This window comes from Sturnira hondurensis, unplaced genomic scaffold (assembly GCF_014824575.4).
Source record: "Sturnira hondurensis isolate 20B ecotype Veracruz unplaced genomic scaffold, ASM1482457v3 Scaffold0010428, whole genome shotgun sequence".
NCBI classification, from domain to species: domain Eukaryota; kingdom Metazoa; phylum Chordata; class Mammalia; order Chiroptera; family Phyllostomidae; genus Sturnira; species Sturnira hondurensis.
Genome location: NW_028083059.1, coordinates 2,585,652 through 2,606,026, shown reverse-complemented (window position 1 = coordinate 2,606,026; position 20,375 = coordinate 2,585,652). Strand labels below are relative to the sequence as shown.

The 20,375-nt window shown below is 39.2% G+C and overlaps 1 protein-coding gene across 6 annotated transcripts in view; it reads right to left on the bottom strand.

Annotated features, from left to right (window-relative positions):
- Window positions 1-19,449, bottom strand: part of PAN3 (poly(A) specific ribonuclease subunit PAN3) — a 138,623-nt gene extending 119,174 nt beyond the window's left edge. For 5 of the 6 annotated variants that reach the window (XR_005068363.1, XM_037058891.1, XM_037058893.1 and 2 more), the window contains exon 1: window positions 18,824-19,281. Coding sequence is in view for 5 of the 6 variants with exons in the window: in XM_037058891.1 (XP_036914786.1) it covers window positions 18,824-19,256 (433 nt within the window). In the remaining variant the exon portion in view is untranslated. Of the gene's footprint in view, window positions 1-18,823 lie in introns of all 6 variants that reach the window. The other variant, XM_037058890.1, reaches the window with a different exon arrangement.
- Window positions 19,450-20,375: the final 926 nt, after the last annotated feature.

Sequence of the window (20,375 nt, the reverse complement as noted above, 5' to 3'; positions counted from 1 at the left end):
ATAAAAAAGGATATTCTGTAATTTGTGACAACATGGATGGACCAAAGGGCATTATACAAGTAAAATAAGTCAAACAGAGAAAGTTAAATATTGTATGATCTCACTTTTATGTGGAATCGAAAAAAGCCCAACTCAAAGACACTGAGAGCCAAGCAATGCTCCCAGGAGCTGGGGAGTGGCAGAAATGGGAAGAAGTTGGTCAAAGGATACAAACCTCCAGCTATAAGATGAATAAGTTCTGGAGATCTAATGTACAGTACAGTGACTATAATGAACAATACTGTATAAAAGAGTAGATCCTAAAAGTTATCACCAAAAGAAAAAAAAAGGCAATTTATGATGGGGTGGAGGTCTTAACTATCTTTACTGTGGTAATCATTTTGCAATAAATGTATGCCAAATCACGTGTCTTAAACTTACATATGTTGTATGTTTACAATATTTCACTAAAGCTGGGGAAAAAAGAAAGCATTCCACACATATACTTACACTTTCCTGTTTTGGAAAATAACAGTTTGGGAAGGACAGGAATGGGCATTGGCACTTCAAGAATAGTTAGGAAAATCACTAACATATGGTATATTACTCCATTCTATATAGATCACAAAGTTATTAATTTTCTTAAAAGTTACTGAGATACATGTCCTACCTATATCATAGTATATTCAATGAGAAAAGGCATGTAGAGCAGATGTATATAAGATATGTTAGAGACCTTAATTACCAAGACTAGAGAATCCAGAACTTTTCATTCCTTCTACTCCTTATTCTTTTTTTTTTAAGAATTTATTTATTTATCTTTAGAGGGGAAGGGAAGGAGAGAGGGAGAGAAACATCAATGTATGGTTGCCTTTCGTGCGTCCCCTGCTGGGAGTTGGCCTGCAGGGAACTGGCCTGCAACCCAGGCATGTGCCCTGACTAAGAATCGAACCTCGATCGTCTGAGTCGCAGGCCCGCGCTCAATCCACTGAGCTACACCAGCCAGGGCTCCCTTCTACTCCTTATTCTTACAATCCACTTTTAAGTAAACTTTACACAACCTCTGTGGAATAATAATTTGCAATCCACTTTAAATTAAAGGCTTACTATTTCTATGAAATGTGTGTTACAATTTCTCTCATTGTCACTATTATATCTCTATGGAACCGTAGTTAAACAATCACCGCACAGATCTGAGTCTCAGTCTGAAAGACAACTGTGGCTGATTCTCCTTCTGTTCTACAGGTAAACTGCAGCTCAGAGAGACTGGACGGCTTACCCAAAGTCACAAAGCTGGTAAATGACAGCACCTGGAATAGAAAAGTAACTTCTCTGCTGCACTAAACTGCCTTTCAATTTTTAAGAGAGGGAATTAGAAATAAAAAGATGAAATTTCAAGTCTTCAGTTTTTAAAGGATCATGAGACACTCCAACTTTAAACCAAAGGGTCCTACAGTACCTAAAGAATTAGAACTTCTACATCTGTCAGCAGTTACCCTACAACTTCCAACATATAAATGAGTATGGTAAGAATCTACTTTAAAAAAAAAGCCCATCCCACAGCTTAACTATATAAATATTCTACTTCACTGTTAGTCTTGCCACCCTGGATAAAATGAGTTTCATTTCCCAAAACATCACAATAGATCAATACCACTCAAAGAACAGTCCAATAATTTTGGTAAATGCTGGGAAGAAAAGCACACCATTTCTTTACTGAACAACTTCTCGGGGCCTGCATATACCATGTGAACTGTGACAATCAAAAAGAGTAGAGTACTTCCCAAATTCACTATGCTGGTAAACTCTTTCTACACAGAACAGTCTGACGGGCTGCAGTTCCATAGAACACACTTCACAAAAAGTGCCCAGTGGTTTTCCTCTGCCAACAAGGACATCACACACAAGATGCTGGCAATGCTGTCCCAAAACATGATATCCAAATTTCTCAGTCTGATATTAAAAAGCCCTCAAATTCTTTCTACACTACCCAGAGAGAGAAGCCCATACAGCATTGTTCTCTGTTCCCACAAAACCTAAAAGAAAACTTTCACAATGTCTGGAACACTTGGTGTCCTGGCAAGTAAGGAGGAGGATGTCCTCAAATTCCTTACAGCAGGAACTCACTTAGGTAACACCAATGTTGACTTCCAAATGGAACAGTGTATCTATAAAAGGAAAAGTAATGACACCTACATCATAAACCTGAAAACCTGGGACAAGCTTTTGCTGGCAGCTTGTGCCATTGTTGCCATGGAAAACCCCCAATGACATCCCAATAAATTCAATTAAAAAATCAAAAGGAAAAACACTGATGTCAGTGTCACATAATCCAGGAATGACAGCCAGTGAGCTGTACTGATGTTTGCTGCTGCCACTGCAGCCACTGCTGTTGCCTGCCACCCCCCTCCTCCTGGAATCATCACTAACCAAATCCAGGCAGCCTTCCCAGAGCTGCAACTGCTGGTGGTTACTGATCCCAGGACTGACCACCAGCCTCTCACAGAGGCGTCTTATGCTAACCTGCCTACCACTGCTCTGTGTCACAGACTCCTCTGCACTGTGTGGACATTGCCATTTCTGGCAACAGCAAGGGGGCTCACTCAGTGGATCTGATGTGCTGGATGCTGGCCTGGGAAGTTCTGCACATGTATGGCACAATCTCCCACAAACACCCATGGGAGATCACGCCTAATTTCTACTTCTACAGAGATGCTGAATGAAGATATTGAAGAAGAGCAGGTCACTGATGAAAAAGCTGTGACTAAATAAGAATTTCAGGGTGAATGGACTGCACCAGTCCCTGAGTTCAGTGCTGCTCAAACTGAGATCACAGGTCTGAAGGCCTGCATGCGCCCTCTGTTCCTATTCAGCAGTTTCCTACTGAAGTCTGAGGCACTCAGCCTGCTATTGAAGACTGGCTGGTCTGCAGTCCCCACTGCTCAGGCCACTAAATGGGTAGGAACTACTACTACTGAGTGGTCTTAAGCTGTTTTTCCACAAACTCTTAAACAGAACAGAAATAGGGTGACAGAAAATAAAGTGTCTTTTTTTTAGAAAGCCCTCAACAATCTGTTCTTAATCTATCATTCTAATATTTCCTTAAAGTGCTGGACTTCAGTACTAGTTTTGCCACTTCCCAGCCACAAAGTCTTTGGGCAAAACATTTATAAAATGAACACTATACCATCACCTGTAAGAATCATGCCTTCTACCTTGCAAACTTCAATGACAGTTACAAAAAAAACAAAAAACAATGAAATCTTTAAAATGTGGTTTAATATCTTAATGGTGGCACAACACAAATTTACTAAAATGAGTTGTATAAAATGGGTGCATGTTGTAGTATGTAATTTGTATTTCAATAAAGCTATTTTTAAAACCAGTGCAGAAAAAATGAATACCTTACACAGCTCTTTCCAAAAGATCAAGGATTAGAGTGTAAAATAAAAGTATACATCTACTATAAAAAGATCTTTACAATAATCAATGTTATTGAATTCTCTCCTCCAGTCAAAATGATACACTCATTGTATATTTTCAAAGTGTACATTTGTGAAGTGCAGTACCACTAGTTACAGAGTAACATCAATTCCTACACACATACATCCCCCAGCCCTGTGTTCAAGACCCAGACATAATGAAAAAGGAAAAAAGTTCATTTTTTTAGAACTAGACGCTGAGTTGTAATCGCACTTCTGCCACTTACTAGCTGTATGTCTTTGAGCGAACAACCCTCTAAGTTTCATTTCTTCATCTGAAAAAGAAAGTAACACCATCTCAGTCACAGGGTGTGGGACTCAAGTGAGGTAACTACTCAAAGGGCCCAGTATCTTGTCTCAAAGGTAATTATAAATGTTAACTTCCTCTTCTCCCATCTGCAGAACGTATTCCCCAATTATTCTAAGCTGTTAAAATCTTTAACTCTTTTTTTTTTAATTTTATTTATTTATCTTTAGAGGAGAAGGGAAGGAAACAGGGAGAGAAATATCAATGTATGGTTGCCTCTCATGAGTCCCCTGCTGGGAACTGGCCTGCAACCCAGGCATGTGCCCTGACTGGGAATCGAACTGCGATCGTGTGGTTCGCAGGCCCACACTCAATCCGCTGAGCTACACCAGCCAGGGCAAAATCTTTAACTCTTAAGATACTATTTGTATCATTCATTTGACTACCAAAAATCTTTTAACCTATCTTTTATTTTATCTACTATTTAAACCTTTAAATTCTCACATGTTTCTGTACTATCCATACATCTAAATTACCAGTAAACTAAGATTTGGGGCTAGTTCTTACACTTTTTGATATTCCCTAATCTAGTATTAGCACATTTGTATAAACACTTATTTATAATTAAACCCTTTTTCAGAGTAAGAATAAAATATACAATAGGTTCTCATGTCCAAATTTTATGAAATACCCTATGCAAATGGTGTTATTGCCTCCATTTTTCTGATGAGGAAATTGAGATTGAAAGATGCTGCTAGGTGACAATGCCCTAGATGCAGGCCCAAGAAACAAGCCCCTTCATCCATTCAGCAGAACTCCCATCCTCTTTTCTACTGATCTGTAGGATGAGCACAGACTGAGCAAATACAACTGTCCATGGGTTCTGCTTCAGCCAGTTACCAACTACTGACCTTCAAAAAGTATATTTAATCTAAACATCACATTCCTCCTCTGGAATAGATATTATCATTTGTATTTTATAAATGGTCCACTTTCAGAGTTATTGTGACAATAATTCAGTATACTGACATGGTTGGATGATATCTGGTACCTATGCTTACTTTTTGTGGTTAACATTCATATCCACTTATAAAATTATTTGTAAAAGGCCGCTTGTTCTTCTTGATGAAATACTAATATGCTACTATGTGGAATGCACTAAAGAAAAATTTTCATGTAGCTTTTTTATACATTTTAAAATGTGAAAAGGTAGCTTGGAATATTTTACACAACACCAACAAAACCCATGAGTCGTCTAGAAGAAAAAACTCAAATCCAAAGCAGGTGGTTCAGTAGGACATATTTTTCTGTTTGAGGACTGAATTTCCCTTAAAAGCTCACAAACTCAAAAGGCCAAGGGAACTATGAGAAAACAGTAATTAATGACTACAAATACTGTACTGCCAGTCCTGTGATAAAGAATCTGTGCAGAGCCACAAAGAGACCAATTCTACACTTTAAGTTCCCCACCTAACTCCAAAGTGCCATTAACCAACACTAATGACTGCCAGAGAGAAGTAAGGCCTTACTTAGGAGCACAGAGCACCAATCCTTAAGTCAGATGCAGAAGACATTTTAAGTGCATTATCTAATTGTTCTACTCACTCAACAACTGTTGAAAATTGAACCATGTCCTTCCAATATTCATATGTTGATATCCTAACCCCCAATATCTCAGAATTGACATTATTTGGGAATAGAGTTATTGCAGGTGTGATTAGTTAAGAGGAGGTCATTAGAATGAGCCCTAATCCAATGACTCATAGCCTTGTAAGGAAGAATTTAGACACAGGCACACACCTAGAAAAAATGTCCTGTGAAGATGAAAGCAGAGGTCAGGTGATGATTCTACAAGCCAAGGAACCCAAAGACTGTATAGGCAAACCACCAGACACTAGGTGAGAGGCATAAAACAGTTTATTTCCCACAGCCCCTAAAAGTGACCCAGCCCTGGCCCATGTGGCCCAGTTGGTTGGAGTGTCGTCCTGTGCACCAAAAAGTTGCAGGTTCAATTCCCGGTCAGGGGACACACCTGGGTTGCAGGATCAAGTTGGGACGCATAAGGGAGGCGACCAATAGATGTTTCTCTCCCTCTTACTCCCTTTCCTCTCTCTCTAAAATCAATAAATGTATCCCCAGGAGCGGATTAGAGAAAACAAAGCAATCCATGCAACACCTTGATCTCAAACTTTCAGGTTCTAGAATTATAAAACAATAGATTTCTGTTGTTTACGTCGAAAACAAGAGAGAGACAAATAAAAGGTTAAATGAATTAAACCAACAACAGGCTAAAGAAAAGTATCTCAGTTAAAAGATTAAAAAGAAAAAATGTAAGTTAAAAATATGTAGAAAAATAACAAGTAAATTTTTAGAACAAAGCACTTCTTAGTACTAAACTTTATTATTACAAGAATTTCTCTATAGCTGGAGACTGAACATCATGAATCTTAATTCTAGTTAAGAATTAGAACTTAAATAATCTAAAATATCTAAAATACTCTTAAGTAGAAAAAGTAATATTAAACCACAACCTAATTGAGATAATTCCACAAGGAGCTAACAATGTGATTCAAATACTTAGCTTTTTAGCGACCAACTAGACCAAACTTTTCCCTCTTGAACTCTTACCCCTTTGCTTTGAAGCATTCATTTCTGGGCTAGATGGTAGATATAGATAGATTTTTTGATTTTATACACTCAATCTCTACAATCCTTTAACATATACATCATTACTGCCCATTTTGGTGGCAGTGCCAGAGATGTGAAACCAGAACAGTCTTACTTCAAAGGTTCTAGAATCAAATATACTATACTCCTCTCGGTCATTCCTAAACTCCAGACTCACAACAATTACAACTGCCTATTATTAAATGCCTCCAACTATGTAACAAATGCTTTTAAGGTAAAATTTCATTTGTCCTTAGCCTCTTTCTCTCCCTCTTCCCTTCCATCCGCAAGTTAACTGCTTCACCAAATCTCTCTCAAATGTATCCCCTATGTTTCATTTCCATTTGACCAAATCAGGTGCTTGTATTTCTCCTTTCAACTATTAAAAAAACTATTCCAAATGGTTTCCCTATCTCCATCCTTAGCAGCAACAGTTCTTTTTAAAACAGAAACCTTATCACTTCACTTAGCACAGCCTAAAAGGGAATTCACAATGTGGGCACACAATCTACCATCCCATACCACTCTCCATAATATATTGCCTATTCAGTATCATATCAAATGACTACAGAACAAAATCATAATTCAACGCTTCCTCTCAAAACCGTTGTGTCCTTGGTTTCATGTGCCTAAGATGTTTTTCTTTACTACTGGGCATGCTTCAGCCATCTTTCAAAAAATAGCTCAAACGTGACCTCTTCAAGAAACCTTCTAAAATATCCCTGAATAGAGTTTGTTAACGCATGTCATGTTTATAGCATATCACGCTATGCAAAACTTACGCATTTCAAAATCCTTTCCTACACCAGGCATCTTTTCTTTGCCCCCAATACCTGTACATCTGGCACAGAGTTATTCAATAAATGTTCAGTAATTAAGCTTTCTCTAGTCAGTGCCCAGAGTACACATATACTATGCCACTCACTAAAGAGTAAGTCATCTGCATAAAATATCAGACCTCCAGAGAGGCAAGCTGACATTGTTTTAAAATCTGCAAGATCTATCTGGCAAACTGGCCCTCATGGAGCCTGTCTAACCTTTGCACCATAATAGCCACAGCAATGCCTATTGCAAGACCTAAGGGGAAAATCCTGAAACAGCTATTTCATACAGATCAAGAGGTTTAACAGCTGCAAGTCTATTGTTCCACACTGATCTATATAGAATAAACTGCTTTGACTTGAAAAATTTTTTTAATTATTACTTAATCTACTTTATCTGAAAGGACAGCAGTGCAGTGGTCTGGTGAACACCTGATTCTAGGAGTGCTACAACACTATAGGCCTTCCAAGGTGAGTTGGCTACAAAGCTGACTATAAACAACTAAATAAATGGGCTCTCCAGTGAAGCTGTTTAATACTTAAGAGCTGTTCATGCGACTGCTTACTGGATAACGTCTTCCAGTAAAAGGCAGTTTGAATTTGGGGTAAGTGCCAAAACAACTGCTTTCTCTATATGATCTAAAGTTATCAATAAAGCAAGAAATGTTTTGAAAAGTCTTCTACCATTCTTGTTTTCTCAGCAAAGTAACTTGGAATTTCATAATGGAGGAAGAAAATTTATTTCTAAAAACCAGCATATCCCTTGTACAAATTAGTTTCAGATCACCTTAACCCACAGTTCATTGAGAACTGAGGAGTAGAGCTGGATTGTTGGGGTTTTTTTAGTAGTACTAGTCATCTTTTATCATATTTTAAAATTATTGGGGCTAATGCAACCCAAGAATCTAAAAGGCAGTACCTGACACTGAGTAACTGCTCAATAAATGTTAACTAAATAAAGAATGAATCTCTACTTTTAGCCTAAATTATACTAAGTTGAAAGCTTGAGATAATGTAAATCTTTAATATATTAATTTGTATACATTAAATCTTTTTATAATGTATATTAGAGGACCTTGCTAGAATTTTTATTTTCAAAGCTGCCTTGATAATTTCCACAACTATCTCCAGATATGTGACCCACTGGGGAAAAAGTCCAGCTGGGGCAGATTTGAAAAGTATAACTATTTCAAATATCTTACTTTCAGCTAATGGTATATAAAATACATAGTTTTTCATTGAAATATAATTGCATAAAACACTGTATTAGTTGTAGGTGTACAACATGTTACATGTATATATTGCAAAATGATTGCTACAATGAGTTAACATCCATCACCACACAGTTACAATTTTTCTTCTTATAATGAGAACTTTTAAGAACTACTCTTAGAAGATACTTTCAAAAATACAATGTAGTATTGCTAACTATAGCCACATTTTGGTACATTATAATATCCAGGATTTATTTAACTTCTAACTCAAGTTTGTGCCTTTTGACCACCCGCGCCCATTTCACCCACCCTTCACCGCCCCACCCAGCCTCTGGCAGCCACCAACCTGTTGTATGCACCAGTTTGTGCTTTTTTTAGATTCCACATGCAAGTGAGATTACACGGTATTTATCTACATAATTTTTTAATGTACCAAATTTGAACCGGGTTACTGAAGATTCCGTATGCTCCGTAACATATGTATAATTTATATAAATTTATGTATAAATATACATAATACACTTAGACATAACAGTTTAGTGCCATCATTTATAAAAGAATATAAATAATCTAAATATCCATTAAAACGAATACAAATATACAGTGGAATGTTATGCAGCCATTAAAAAGAGTAGGAGAGCCCTAGCCAAGTGGCTAGTTGTTTGGAACGTCGTCCCATACACCAAAAGTTTGATTCCCTGGTCAGGGCACACCTAGGTTGCAGGTTCAATCCCCGGTTGGGGCACATTCAAGAGGCAATTGATCGATGTTTCTCTCAAAGCAAATGTTTCTTTCTCTCTCTTTCTCTTTTCCCTTCCTCCCTCTCTCAAAGCAATTTTTTAAAAAAGTATCCTCAGGTAAGGATTAAAAATAAAGAGAGTAGGACAGATTTCTATCTGTGGATGTGGAACAAACTACAGGATATGCAATTTGGTGAGAAACTTCAAAGTTCATTAGGCCTCCCCATGTGTGCACACATGGGGAGTAAATATGTGCTCAAAATACGGAAATACTAACATATAAAAATTGCATATAGGCAAAGAACATTTCTGAAGAGACACACAATAAATGGGAAAGAGTGACTGCCTTTTGGAGAGGGACAGGGAATAAGGAAGAAGGATGACTATTTCTTATTGTGTACCCTCTTGTGCTATTTAAATTTTTAACATTTCTAATTCTAAAGTAAAACACAATATTGTTCCTATTTTTCCTAAAGCAAGAATTTTTAATGTTAAAAGTAATTTAAAACTGGCTTAGAAAGACAGGAACAACGGGGGGGGGGGTTGTTTGTTTGTTTTTTAACAAAAAGCCAGAGAGATATCAAGAGACCTCCAAAAGGGAGCTTTTTATGGAAGAGGAGTATTATAATGTATATGTTAAATCACTGTGATGTACCTCTAAAATAGGATACTGTATGTCAATTATGTCAGTAAAAAGCTAATCCTGAAACGGTACAGGCTATATAATTCCATTTATAAAACACTGTCAAAATGACAAAATTATAGAAATGGGGAGCAAATTACTGATTGCCAGTGACTGGAAGAGAAGGAACATAAGAAAAGGGCAATTTAAGACTGACAGAACTATCCTGAACTGTGCTGGCAGGTACACAAACATACACATGTTACAACTCCACAGAACCAAATTTACACACATGCACACATGCAAGTGCAATAAACTAGGGAAATCTGAAAAAGCAGATCATATTAATTAGTGCTGGTTGTCATACTATATTACAGCTTTAGAAGATGTTAGCACTGGGAGAAACTGGGTGATGGGATCTCTCTTTATTATGTCTTACAATATCATGAAACTCTAAATTGTCTCAAAATAGAACGTTAATATATTTTTTAGATCTATAAAAGTTAAAAAATAGGAAGATACTCATTTTATTTGGACAATCATTTTTCTTACAGGGTCATTTCAAGTGAACTTTCATGTAAAGAAGTGTTTTACCTGTTAAATGAATCTTACCTAGACCTACATATTAGCAAATCTCTCTTTGAGTACTCCTCATAAACCTGAGTTTTCTTCATAAAACTTATTAAGACCCAATATTAACTTATGTTTGTATTCCCTACTAGAAGGTAAACTACACTAAGGCAGAATTTTGTTTCACTCGGTGTTGTATTCCTATCACCCAGATCCAAGCTTGCCACCTTGCAAGCACAAAATTAAATGAATGAAATAAATGGTATTATGAAGTCTTTGTGTATTGTCCAATAAATATGTTAAAACCCATTATCAGCTATCCTAATGACAAATTCCAGCACTTGCTTGCCTGTGAGCTGATACAAGTTTATGGAAAGAAAAGTATAATCCTGGCTTAAATAAACACAGTTTTGATACACACTATACATTCCAAAGCTAGTATATGAACTTCGGGTCATCCACTGCTCTATTCCTCTGGTTGGACAGACAAGCAAAGTTCAACAATCTGCAGCTACTTTACTGGTCTTGAAAGTATAATCATCCATCAGTATCACAAGGGACTGGTTCCTGGACTCCCGTGGATACAAAAATCTGAGGATGTCCAAGTCCCTTACACAAAATATACACAAAACCTATACACACATCCTCCTATATACTTTGAATCACCTTTAGATGATGTATAGTACTTAATATAATGTAAATGCTACCTAAGTAGTTGTTATAGTATATTGTTTGAATAATAATAACAAGAAAAATAGTCTGTACATGTTCACTATAGACACGATCATCACAGGCTTAACTCCACAGTATATGTGGGCAACAACATAACATTTTTTTTCCCAAATATTCTCCATTCCCAGTTGGTTGTGTCTGTGGATGTGGAATCTGTAGATGAGGAGGGCCAACTGTATACCTTCAAAGATGGGGGGAGTGAAATGTATAGGTTAGTTACAGACTTAATATTAATAATACTCAATAACAACAGCAACTAAGACTGTTACCTCACTATGTGCCAAGCAATGCACTGAGAGTGTCACAAGCAATCCTATCAAGTAAGTGTTATTTTTTTTAAGTAAGTGTTATTAAACCTCCATCTTTAAGACAAGAAAAACGGATAAAATTTTGCCCAAGATGATAAAGCCTGTAAAAGAACCAGGACTCCATCTGAGATAGGTCTTACACCAAAGCTCTGACTGCTGGCTAAATCAGTAGAAATGAAAGCTAGATTTACTTTGATAAATCTACTGAGTTTCAAATAAAGTAATGTATATAAAATACAAATAATGGTAAAATAAATACTTCAACTGCTAAAAACTGAACACCTTAGAGATTAAAAGTTTAGCTAGTGGGAAATACAATTACATCATTAAAATAAGAATCAGTAATTTAAGTAAACCCAAATAAATCCACATTTAAGCCTTAGAAGATCCCAAGCCCAAAAGAAATATTAAATGTCAGAAACTTAAAGGCTTTTCTAAAAAAATTTTTTAACATGTATACTGACTTGAGGGAGAGAGAGAAACATCAATGCAGAAGAACATTGACTGGCTGTCTCCCATACGCACCCAAACAGGGGACTGAACCTGCAACCTAGGTATGTGCCCTAACCAGGAATCAACTCTCAACCTTTTGATGTATGGGACAAAGCGCCAACTAAGCCAAAATAAAAAATAAAAAAAGAAACTCTGGCATTTCCCAAACAACAATCTTGAATGCCTGAACACTGCCAGGTCAACAGAGTAATAAAATATATTCCATATACACAAAAAGTGAGCAACAAATGAAAGTATGGTTCCTCCGCAAGACTGAAACATCATTATAACTAAACGTGCTAGGAAAAGGCCTTTGTGCTTCAGTTTTCCAATGCTTGAAAAATAAGGATAAAATTTTCTCTTGCATTTACCTCTAAAGTTTTAACAGGACCTGAAACACAAAACAAGTCTGCAAATGTGAATTACTGAAGCAAGAATCAGAAACTCAAATGCCTAGAGAGCCAGGCATGTAAAAGTCACCTAGCAAGGAAGTTAAGGCAAAATGGAGAGTCTTGCCCCACCAACAGGCCTTACTCAAATACGAGTTAAGAGCTGCCTTTCAAGGGTAGCCAAAATTCTATTACCTCTGATTTCTGAAATGCTGTCAACAAAGTAAACTACAATCCACACACATAAATTAAAAACATGAAATTATACAATAAATTTCAGCCACCAAAATGGTTAAAATTATAACATGATCAATACCAAGAGTTAAGGAGAATGTGAATCAACTGGAACTCTCCTACAACTGCTGGAGGTAATGCAAGCATTGTATGATCACTTCAGAAAACTGTTTGACAGCATCTATTACAGCTGAACATATGCAGTTAGTACACCCTGTACATATCAAGCAATTCCACTCTTAGGTGATCCAACAGAAATGCACAGATTTGTTCATCCAAAAACATGTGCGAGAAAAGTTCAAAACAGTGTTCTTAAGAAACAAAAACTGGAAACATTCCACTGTACACCAACAACAAAATGAGGAAATAAAATGTGGTACATTCATATAATAACACTATACAGGCATGAGACTACAGAGGCTATCCCTATATAACATTAATCTCACAAATATGCTGAAAAGAAAAAAGCCCACAAATACAGTACAACTATATGATTCCATTCCTATAAAGTTTTTTAAAAGTACAAAAAAAATTAAAATTTGAATCTGTTGTGTTAGAAATCAGCAGTTACCTTCGGGAAAGGGTAGCAACTGGGATGGGACAAGAGCAGGTTTTATGAGGGCACTAATTATGCCCTATTTTTAAAATCTGAATGCTAGTTACATGTACTTACAGAAACTTAAGATTTGTACGCATTCCCCAAGCTATGTGTACTTCAATAAAAACTTTAAAGACACAAATACACACACAGGAGATTCCCAAACTACTTCTGCAGGGAAATCCAGCTAATTAGAATAGATCAGTTTATGATCTCTCAACTACAGAAATACTGTACAATCTTAATTTTAAAAAGAGCAAAGGAAAAAAAAAGCAAAATAAAATCGTCTCATGCTACATGACCAGGTCAGCAACTGTTCTAATAACAGTATCTCTTAGACTATTTTAATTGCCTAATACCTTTTTTAAAAGAATTTTTTCCCTTTTCTGTATATTTGTTCATCTTACTCCCCTTCACCTTTTTCATCCATCCCCCTCCCCTCCTCTTCTCTGGCAACCATCAGCTTGTTTTGTTTCTATGAGTCTGTTTTTGTCTTGTTCGTTCATTTGTTTTGTTTTTCTAGACTACACATATAAGTGAAATCATACGTGAAATCATACGTTATTCATCTTTCTCCGTTTAACTTATTAAACTTAGAATACCCTCGAGGTCCATCCATCCATGTTGTCACAGATGGTAAGATCTCCTTTTTTATTGCTGAGTAATATGCTATTGTATATATTTACCACTTATTCTTTATCCATTCACCTATCAATAGATATCTAGGTTACTTCTATATCTTGGCTATGGTAAATAATGCGGCAATGAACACAGAGGTAGACAGATCTTTATGAATTAGTGTTTGCATTTTCTTCAGAAATATAACCATAAGTGGAATTTCTGGGTTGCACGGCAATTCTATTTTTAATTTTCTGAAAAACCACCATACTGTTTTCCCTAATGGCTACACCATGTTACATACTTACCAGTAGGATCCTTGCAAACACTGTTTTTCGGTCTTTTTGATAACAGCCATTCTAGCAGATAGCAGGTGGTAACTCACTGTGGCTTTCATTTGCAGTTCCCTGATGATTAATGATGTTGAGCATCTTTTCATACCTGTCTGCCATCTGCATGTCTTCTTTGAAGAAATGCCTATTCATGTATTCTGCCCATTTTTTAATTGGATTGTTTGTATTTTCTGACGTTGATTTGTATGAGTTTTTCATCGATTTTGGCTAATAACCCTTACTGGCTATATCATTTTCAAGTATATTCTCCCATTCAGTAGGCTGTCTTTTTGTTTTGTTGGTGGTTTCTTTCACTGTGTAGAAGCTTTTTAGTTCGACATAGTCCCATCTGTTTAGTTTTGCTTTTGTTTCCTCTACTTGAGGAGACTTATCCAGAAAGATATTGTAAAAACTGATGTCAAGGAGCTTACTCTTTCTTGTAAGACTCTTTCCTTTCAGGAGTCTTATAGTTTCAGGTCTTACATTTAACTATTTAATCCATTTCAAGTTTCTTTTTGTATACGGTGTAAGAGAGTGGTCTACTTCCATTTTTGCATATACAGTACCTCTGCTGGTTTTCCTATCACCACTAGTTGAAGAGACTGTCATTACTCCACTTCATAATTTTGTTTCTTTTATCATAGACTAATTGACCATATAAGCAAGGTTTACTTCTGGGCTCTCTATTCTGTTCCAATGATCTATATGTCTGTTTTTGTGCCAGTACCATGGTACTTTGATTATTATAGCTCTGTAATATAGTTTGAAATCAGAAAGGGTCTATTATAAGTTTTGCTACCCTAGCTTTCTTTTCATTTCAATCTGCATGGAGTATTTTTTCCATCCCTTCACTTTCTGTGTGTATGTTTCCATCTGAAATTAGTCTCTTATAGGCAGCAAACAGATGGGATCTAATCTTTTTTTCTTCCAATTTATTCACCCTATGTCTTTTGATTGGAGCATTTAGTACATTTACATTTAAAGTAATTATTGACAGGTATGTACTTACTGTCATTTTGTTCACTGCTTTCTGGTTGTTTGTAGTTCTCTGTTCCTTTCTTTCCATTTGGTTTGACTGCTTTTTCTTTAGTGTTTTGTTTCGGTTACTTTCTCTTCATTTTTGGTGTATTTTTTGTAGGTTTTTGGTTACCATGAAGTTCATATATTTCCATCTATAGCTACAGCAGTCTATTTTAAGGTGACAGGCATTAAAATTCAAACACATCCTAAAAGCACTACACTTTTACTTCCCCCTCCACACTTTGACATCAATACTGTAGACCTTTTAGTTTGTATATGTCTTATTTGTTGTTGTTATAGTTCATTTAATCTTCACACTAGCTTTTGAAGTAGTTGATTCAGTGTTAAAGACCTGTGAGATTTTTTTTTTCTTTCATGATTTTCTTCTTGGTTATGGCCTCTTCTGGTTAAAGGCAATATTCTAACTTCTTATAAACTTGTTTAGTGATAATAGACTTTTAGTTTTGTCTGACAAACTCTTTATCTTTCCTTCAATTCTGAATAAATACCTTTACTGAGTAGAGTACTGTGGGTTGCAGGTTCCTTTCTTTCAGTGCTTTAAGTATTTCCTGCCACTCCTTTCTGGCCTAAACAGTTTCTGCTGAGAAATCAGCTATTAGCTTTATAGGGGTTTAGGGGAGGAGGGAGTTCCTTTGTATGTGACTTCTTGTTTCCTCTTGTGCCTTCAAGATTATCTCTAATTCCTTAACTTTTGCCATTTTAATTACAATATGTCTTCATGTGGGCCTCTTTGGTTTCATCTTGTTTGGAACTGTGCTTCCTGGAAACTAGAGGTCTATTTCCTTCCTTGTTAAAGTTCTAAATTTTTCTAGTTCACACTCAAGTTTGGTGAGCATATTTGTAACTGTTTATTTGAATTCTTCATCACACAAATTACTAACCTGAGTTTCACTAGGGTTTTTTTTTTCTGTTCCCTCATTTGGAGTACAGTCCTGTCTTCTCATTTTGTTTGACTTTCTGTACTTGTTCCTATGAATTAGATGAAGTAACTACTTCTCCCAATCTTGAAAATGTGTTTTGTAGAGAAGTGGCCTCTGTGTGTCAGGTGACTTTAGCAGGCTGGAGTAGGGGCAGGCAAAAATGACACCTGTTGGAGTAGGGGCAGGTAAAAGTGACACCTGGCCAGAAGTGGGTCAGGGCAGGGCATCCTGGTGTGTGTACACGTGGTAGCTCCCTGTTCTGCCTATCCACGGCCAAAATGAGGTCTGGCCAGGGCAGACTGGTGTCTCAACACTTCAGCATCCTGCTGATTTGAGTGAGGCAGGCTGGTACACACACTGCAGTACCCCGTTTGATCTGATGGGTGAATCAAGCTCCAAGTGGGAGGGCCGCACATACACACTCTATAGCACCCTGTTGTTCCTGGGGGATCTAGCTCCAGGAATGGCCAGGAAGGCACTACTACAGCCTTGCAGGTCAGCCTGTGCACCAGGATGCAACTCCAGTTTGCACTATCCAGGTAGAGAATGTAAACAATGGCACTCACTGGCTTCTCCAATCCTGGAAAGTTCCCTCAGATCCCAGAGTGCTCTCGTACTCTCACATTTCCCCCATCTTCTCCATGTGATCTCAATACTATCTATCCATCCCTCATTTGGTGTGCAGAAGCCATAGAAACTGTTCAACTGGCCCTCAGTTGTGTCTCAGTTCTATATACAGGTGTATATTCAGTGTGTCACAGGAGAAGGTTGAGCTCAACATTCTCCTAAGCTGCCATCTTGGGCCTTCCTCCTATTACCTCATCCATTTACTTCACAATCAAGCCTGTCTCAAAAGATAGTATGAAAAGACACTAAAAGTAGAAAAATAATCAATTAATTGTAAAAATTCAAAGTAGCCATTAAATCACCACCACAATCCTCTTCCGTGGTTCCTGAGCAACTTTACTTGCCATTCACTGGTATGAAGCAAGTTTATCTCATCCCTGAGGAGTCACAACCTAGGTACTGCTGAGAGTTACCAAAAAAACGCACAGCAGAAAAGAGGAGCATCAGGCTTCAACCTAGTCCAGTTAAAGCAAGCCTACCCAATCCAAATTTGTAACTCAGCTATTCAATCAAATAACTGTTACATGACTAAATATTACCTTTAAAATGTTTTCTTAGCATTAAATGCCTGTCCTCTCAAGACCCTATAGTCAAGGCAATCACATCCTTTTTCTTGGGAGATATTAAATGATCTCCACCGTTGAGCCATAGCTAGTATTTTTCCTCTACCTCCAATCTTCACCTAGCTATCTTTCATGTCCAACCTACTACTTCTTCGTATTAGAAAATCCTAGAAAAATCACAGACCAGCATTTTTAAAGTGCCTCTTTCTGTAAGTAACAAAAATACCTACTGTTCAGTTTCACTGCTTACTAATTAAACATTACTCTTCAATTAATTTGAGCCATAACTCACACATCCAGCAAAAGTCTATCTTGAAAATGCAAAGCTGCTTCTCAAAAGTGAATTAAATTCCACCAATAAAGCAATTATTTCTTACAAAACATTTTAAGTTACAAATTAATCTTCTTAGCATATCAGCCTCACCAACTATATCTGCATTAAAGCCAGGCCCATCCCAGTAAAAGAAACACAAAATATTTTTGTAAATAATCCTTGTAGAGCAAATAAATGCTACAACATCAAGTCCACTTGCAGTTTTTTTCTTAAAAAAGACAAAAAAATGTTCTGACGTGCAAGTTAATCTATTAAATTATTTTAAGATACAAAAACATTTTAATTTTCCAAAATATAGGACTTTCTCATTTGGTTTAGAAATGCTCAACTTATTCAGGAAAAAAAGAAAAGTAAATCTTGATGCCTGCTCTTCTTTTTCCTAAAGGGCAACAGTCTCTAAAATAGATTACACTTTAAACACTTACATCTGTAAACTCTACTAATAAACAACTAAAAAGCTCTCAGCTAATAGAAAATAACAAATGACTGTACAAAATACAAACAGCCCAAAATTTCTGAATTCAAGCGCTAAGTTTCACGCACACAAATGTGCCCTGCACCTGCCAAGCTTTTCAAGGCTCCATGCTGAACAGTTTGCTGGATACAAAGTTGTAGAAGACACGATGCCCCTACTGACACTCAGCAAACTTACTCCAGCTCTGAAGAAAACTATGTTGAAAATGCAAATCTTGTGAAACTCCTGTGCTCCCGACTAAACCTAAGCACACTATAAAAGCTGCAGTTCGTCCACTCCTAATCCTTCGAAAGTATTTCCTGCCTGGAAACTTTTCTCCCATAAGCCTTAGACAAACTTTTCCGTTCTTTCAACCTACTCCAGGAAGCCTTAAGCCCGCCCCTCACCTCCCGCCCCCCCACCCACACACATCCACTAGGGAACCTCAACACTCGGCAGACACCACTCCACACGGGCACGCAAAACACATGTGCCTGCAAACCCAGCCCCTTTCCACACCCCCCGGAAACGGCACCCCCTTTCTCACACACCGCACTCCACAACCCATCCCCCTTCCTCCCCACCCCCACTCACACCACCCTAGTCCACCCACCCACGTTCCCGGGAACCCAGTCTCCCCTCGCTCCCCGGCTCGACCAAGGCGTAGGGAGAGAAAGCAAGAAGGAAGAAGGAATCAGTATTGGTCTAAGCCTCTCAGACTGCCTAGGGAGGCGACGCAGGCCAGGCTCGGCTGCAGGGCCTCATCCGGCCCCCTCCGGCCTTAGGCCTTCCGTCCGCTGCCACCCCGAGGCCACCCTCCCAGCCCGGACCGTACTCACTTGCCAGCCGCGGTCCATCGAGTACCCCGCTGCTGCCTCCTCCACCAGGTGCGGCTCCTGTCCCAGGGACCCCCAGGTCCGGCTTCTTGGGCCCCGAGGGCGGCCCGGTTCCCCCACATGGGACGGCTCCGGGCGGAAAGCCGGCCACCGGTGGGCCTGCCAGAGCTAGGGGGACGCTGTTGCTATGGAGGCCGAGGCCCGGGGCCGCTCCGGCCGCGGGGTCCTCATGCAGGAACTGACACTCCTCCCCGTAGAAGCAAGTCTTATCCTTAGCGTAGTAGCGGCAATACTTCAGCTTTACTCCTGCCGCCGCACCTCCGGGGACACCTCCGACCCCCGGCGGGGCCACCACCGCCACTGCCGCCGCCAGAGAAGAGGAGGAGGAAGAGGAGGCGGCGGCTGAGGGGGGCGGGAGGCCGCCGCCACTGTTCATGGCAACGCCGCAGCCCCGTCTTCCGCTGCTACCGGAGGAGACGCCGCCGCCGCCACCATAGACTGGAGAGGGAAGGAGGACGCTGCCGGTCCGGATAAAAACCAGGGCGGGTGGGTCTGTCCCACTGTGGGAGCCCAGGCCGCCTGGGGAGAGGGGGGAGGGGAGAGGGGAGGGAGGACGGGGTAGGAAGGCGCGGAGGGGAGGGGGAGAGTTGGGATTCTCTCACTCACTCTCTCGTTCTCTTTCCTTAAAGGGGCCGCGCGGGACGACGGGGTGGGCGCGCGAGTCCCGACAGGGACTTCGCGGGCACAGGCTAGGGAAGAGAAAGCGGCAGCCGCGAGGAGGTGGAGATGGCGGAAGGTCCGGTTTATTTTTAAATTCTGCCTCCACTCGCGGTCTTGCGCTTCGCTTGCTCGGAGTTGTTTATTCCATTTTCCTCTTCCTGAGACGGCCGTCAGCGCTGCGCGTGCGCGTCGAGGCGCGGGGGCTTGTGGGTAGCGGGAGCGCGAGGAGGAACCACGTTTGGCGTCCGGCCCGCGGGGCATCCGTGAGCTACTGGAGGTTGTGCAGGCTGTTAGCGGTGGTGTTCCCAAATGCCGATCCGGTGGTGAGGTTCTTACGAGACGAATACCTTCTCTTTCTGTACAGTTTGTTACTTGTGAAGCTAAGTGTGAACCTGGACGAAAAGGACGAAAGTGGCGGAATGCAAACGGTCATTTTGAGGTGCTGCACCTGGGGACGAAGCCCAGGACTCTGCTCAGATGTGAAGAAGTTTCATCCTTATTGCCACACTTACTATGTTTTCATCACCCTGCTTTTTCCCTTTCTCCATGAAGGTGATGACAACTATGGGACTCATTACATTCTGGGCGTTTTATTTATTTTTTTAAGTGTTGATTTAGACAGATCCCCTGCTCAGTGCAGCACCTATGTTCTCTTGGTTTATGTTACTGAACGGCTTCGATAAAAGGTGAAAAATAAGATGCCACCTGGGCACACTGCCTAGACAGCACCGGTTGATTTCGTTTATAAATGTATTAGGATGCTTTTCTCAGCCTAGCCTTAATTTGAAATCCTTTTTTTTCTTTCCTATTGATTTTAGAGAGGTAGGGGGAGAGA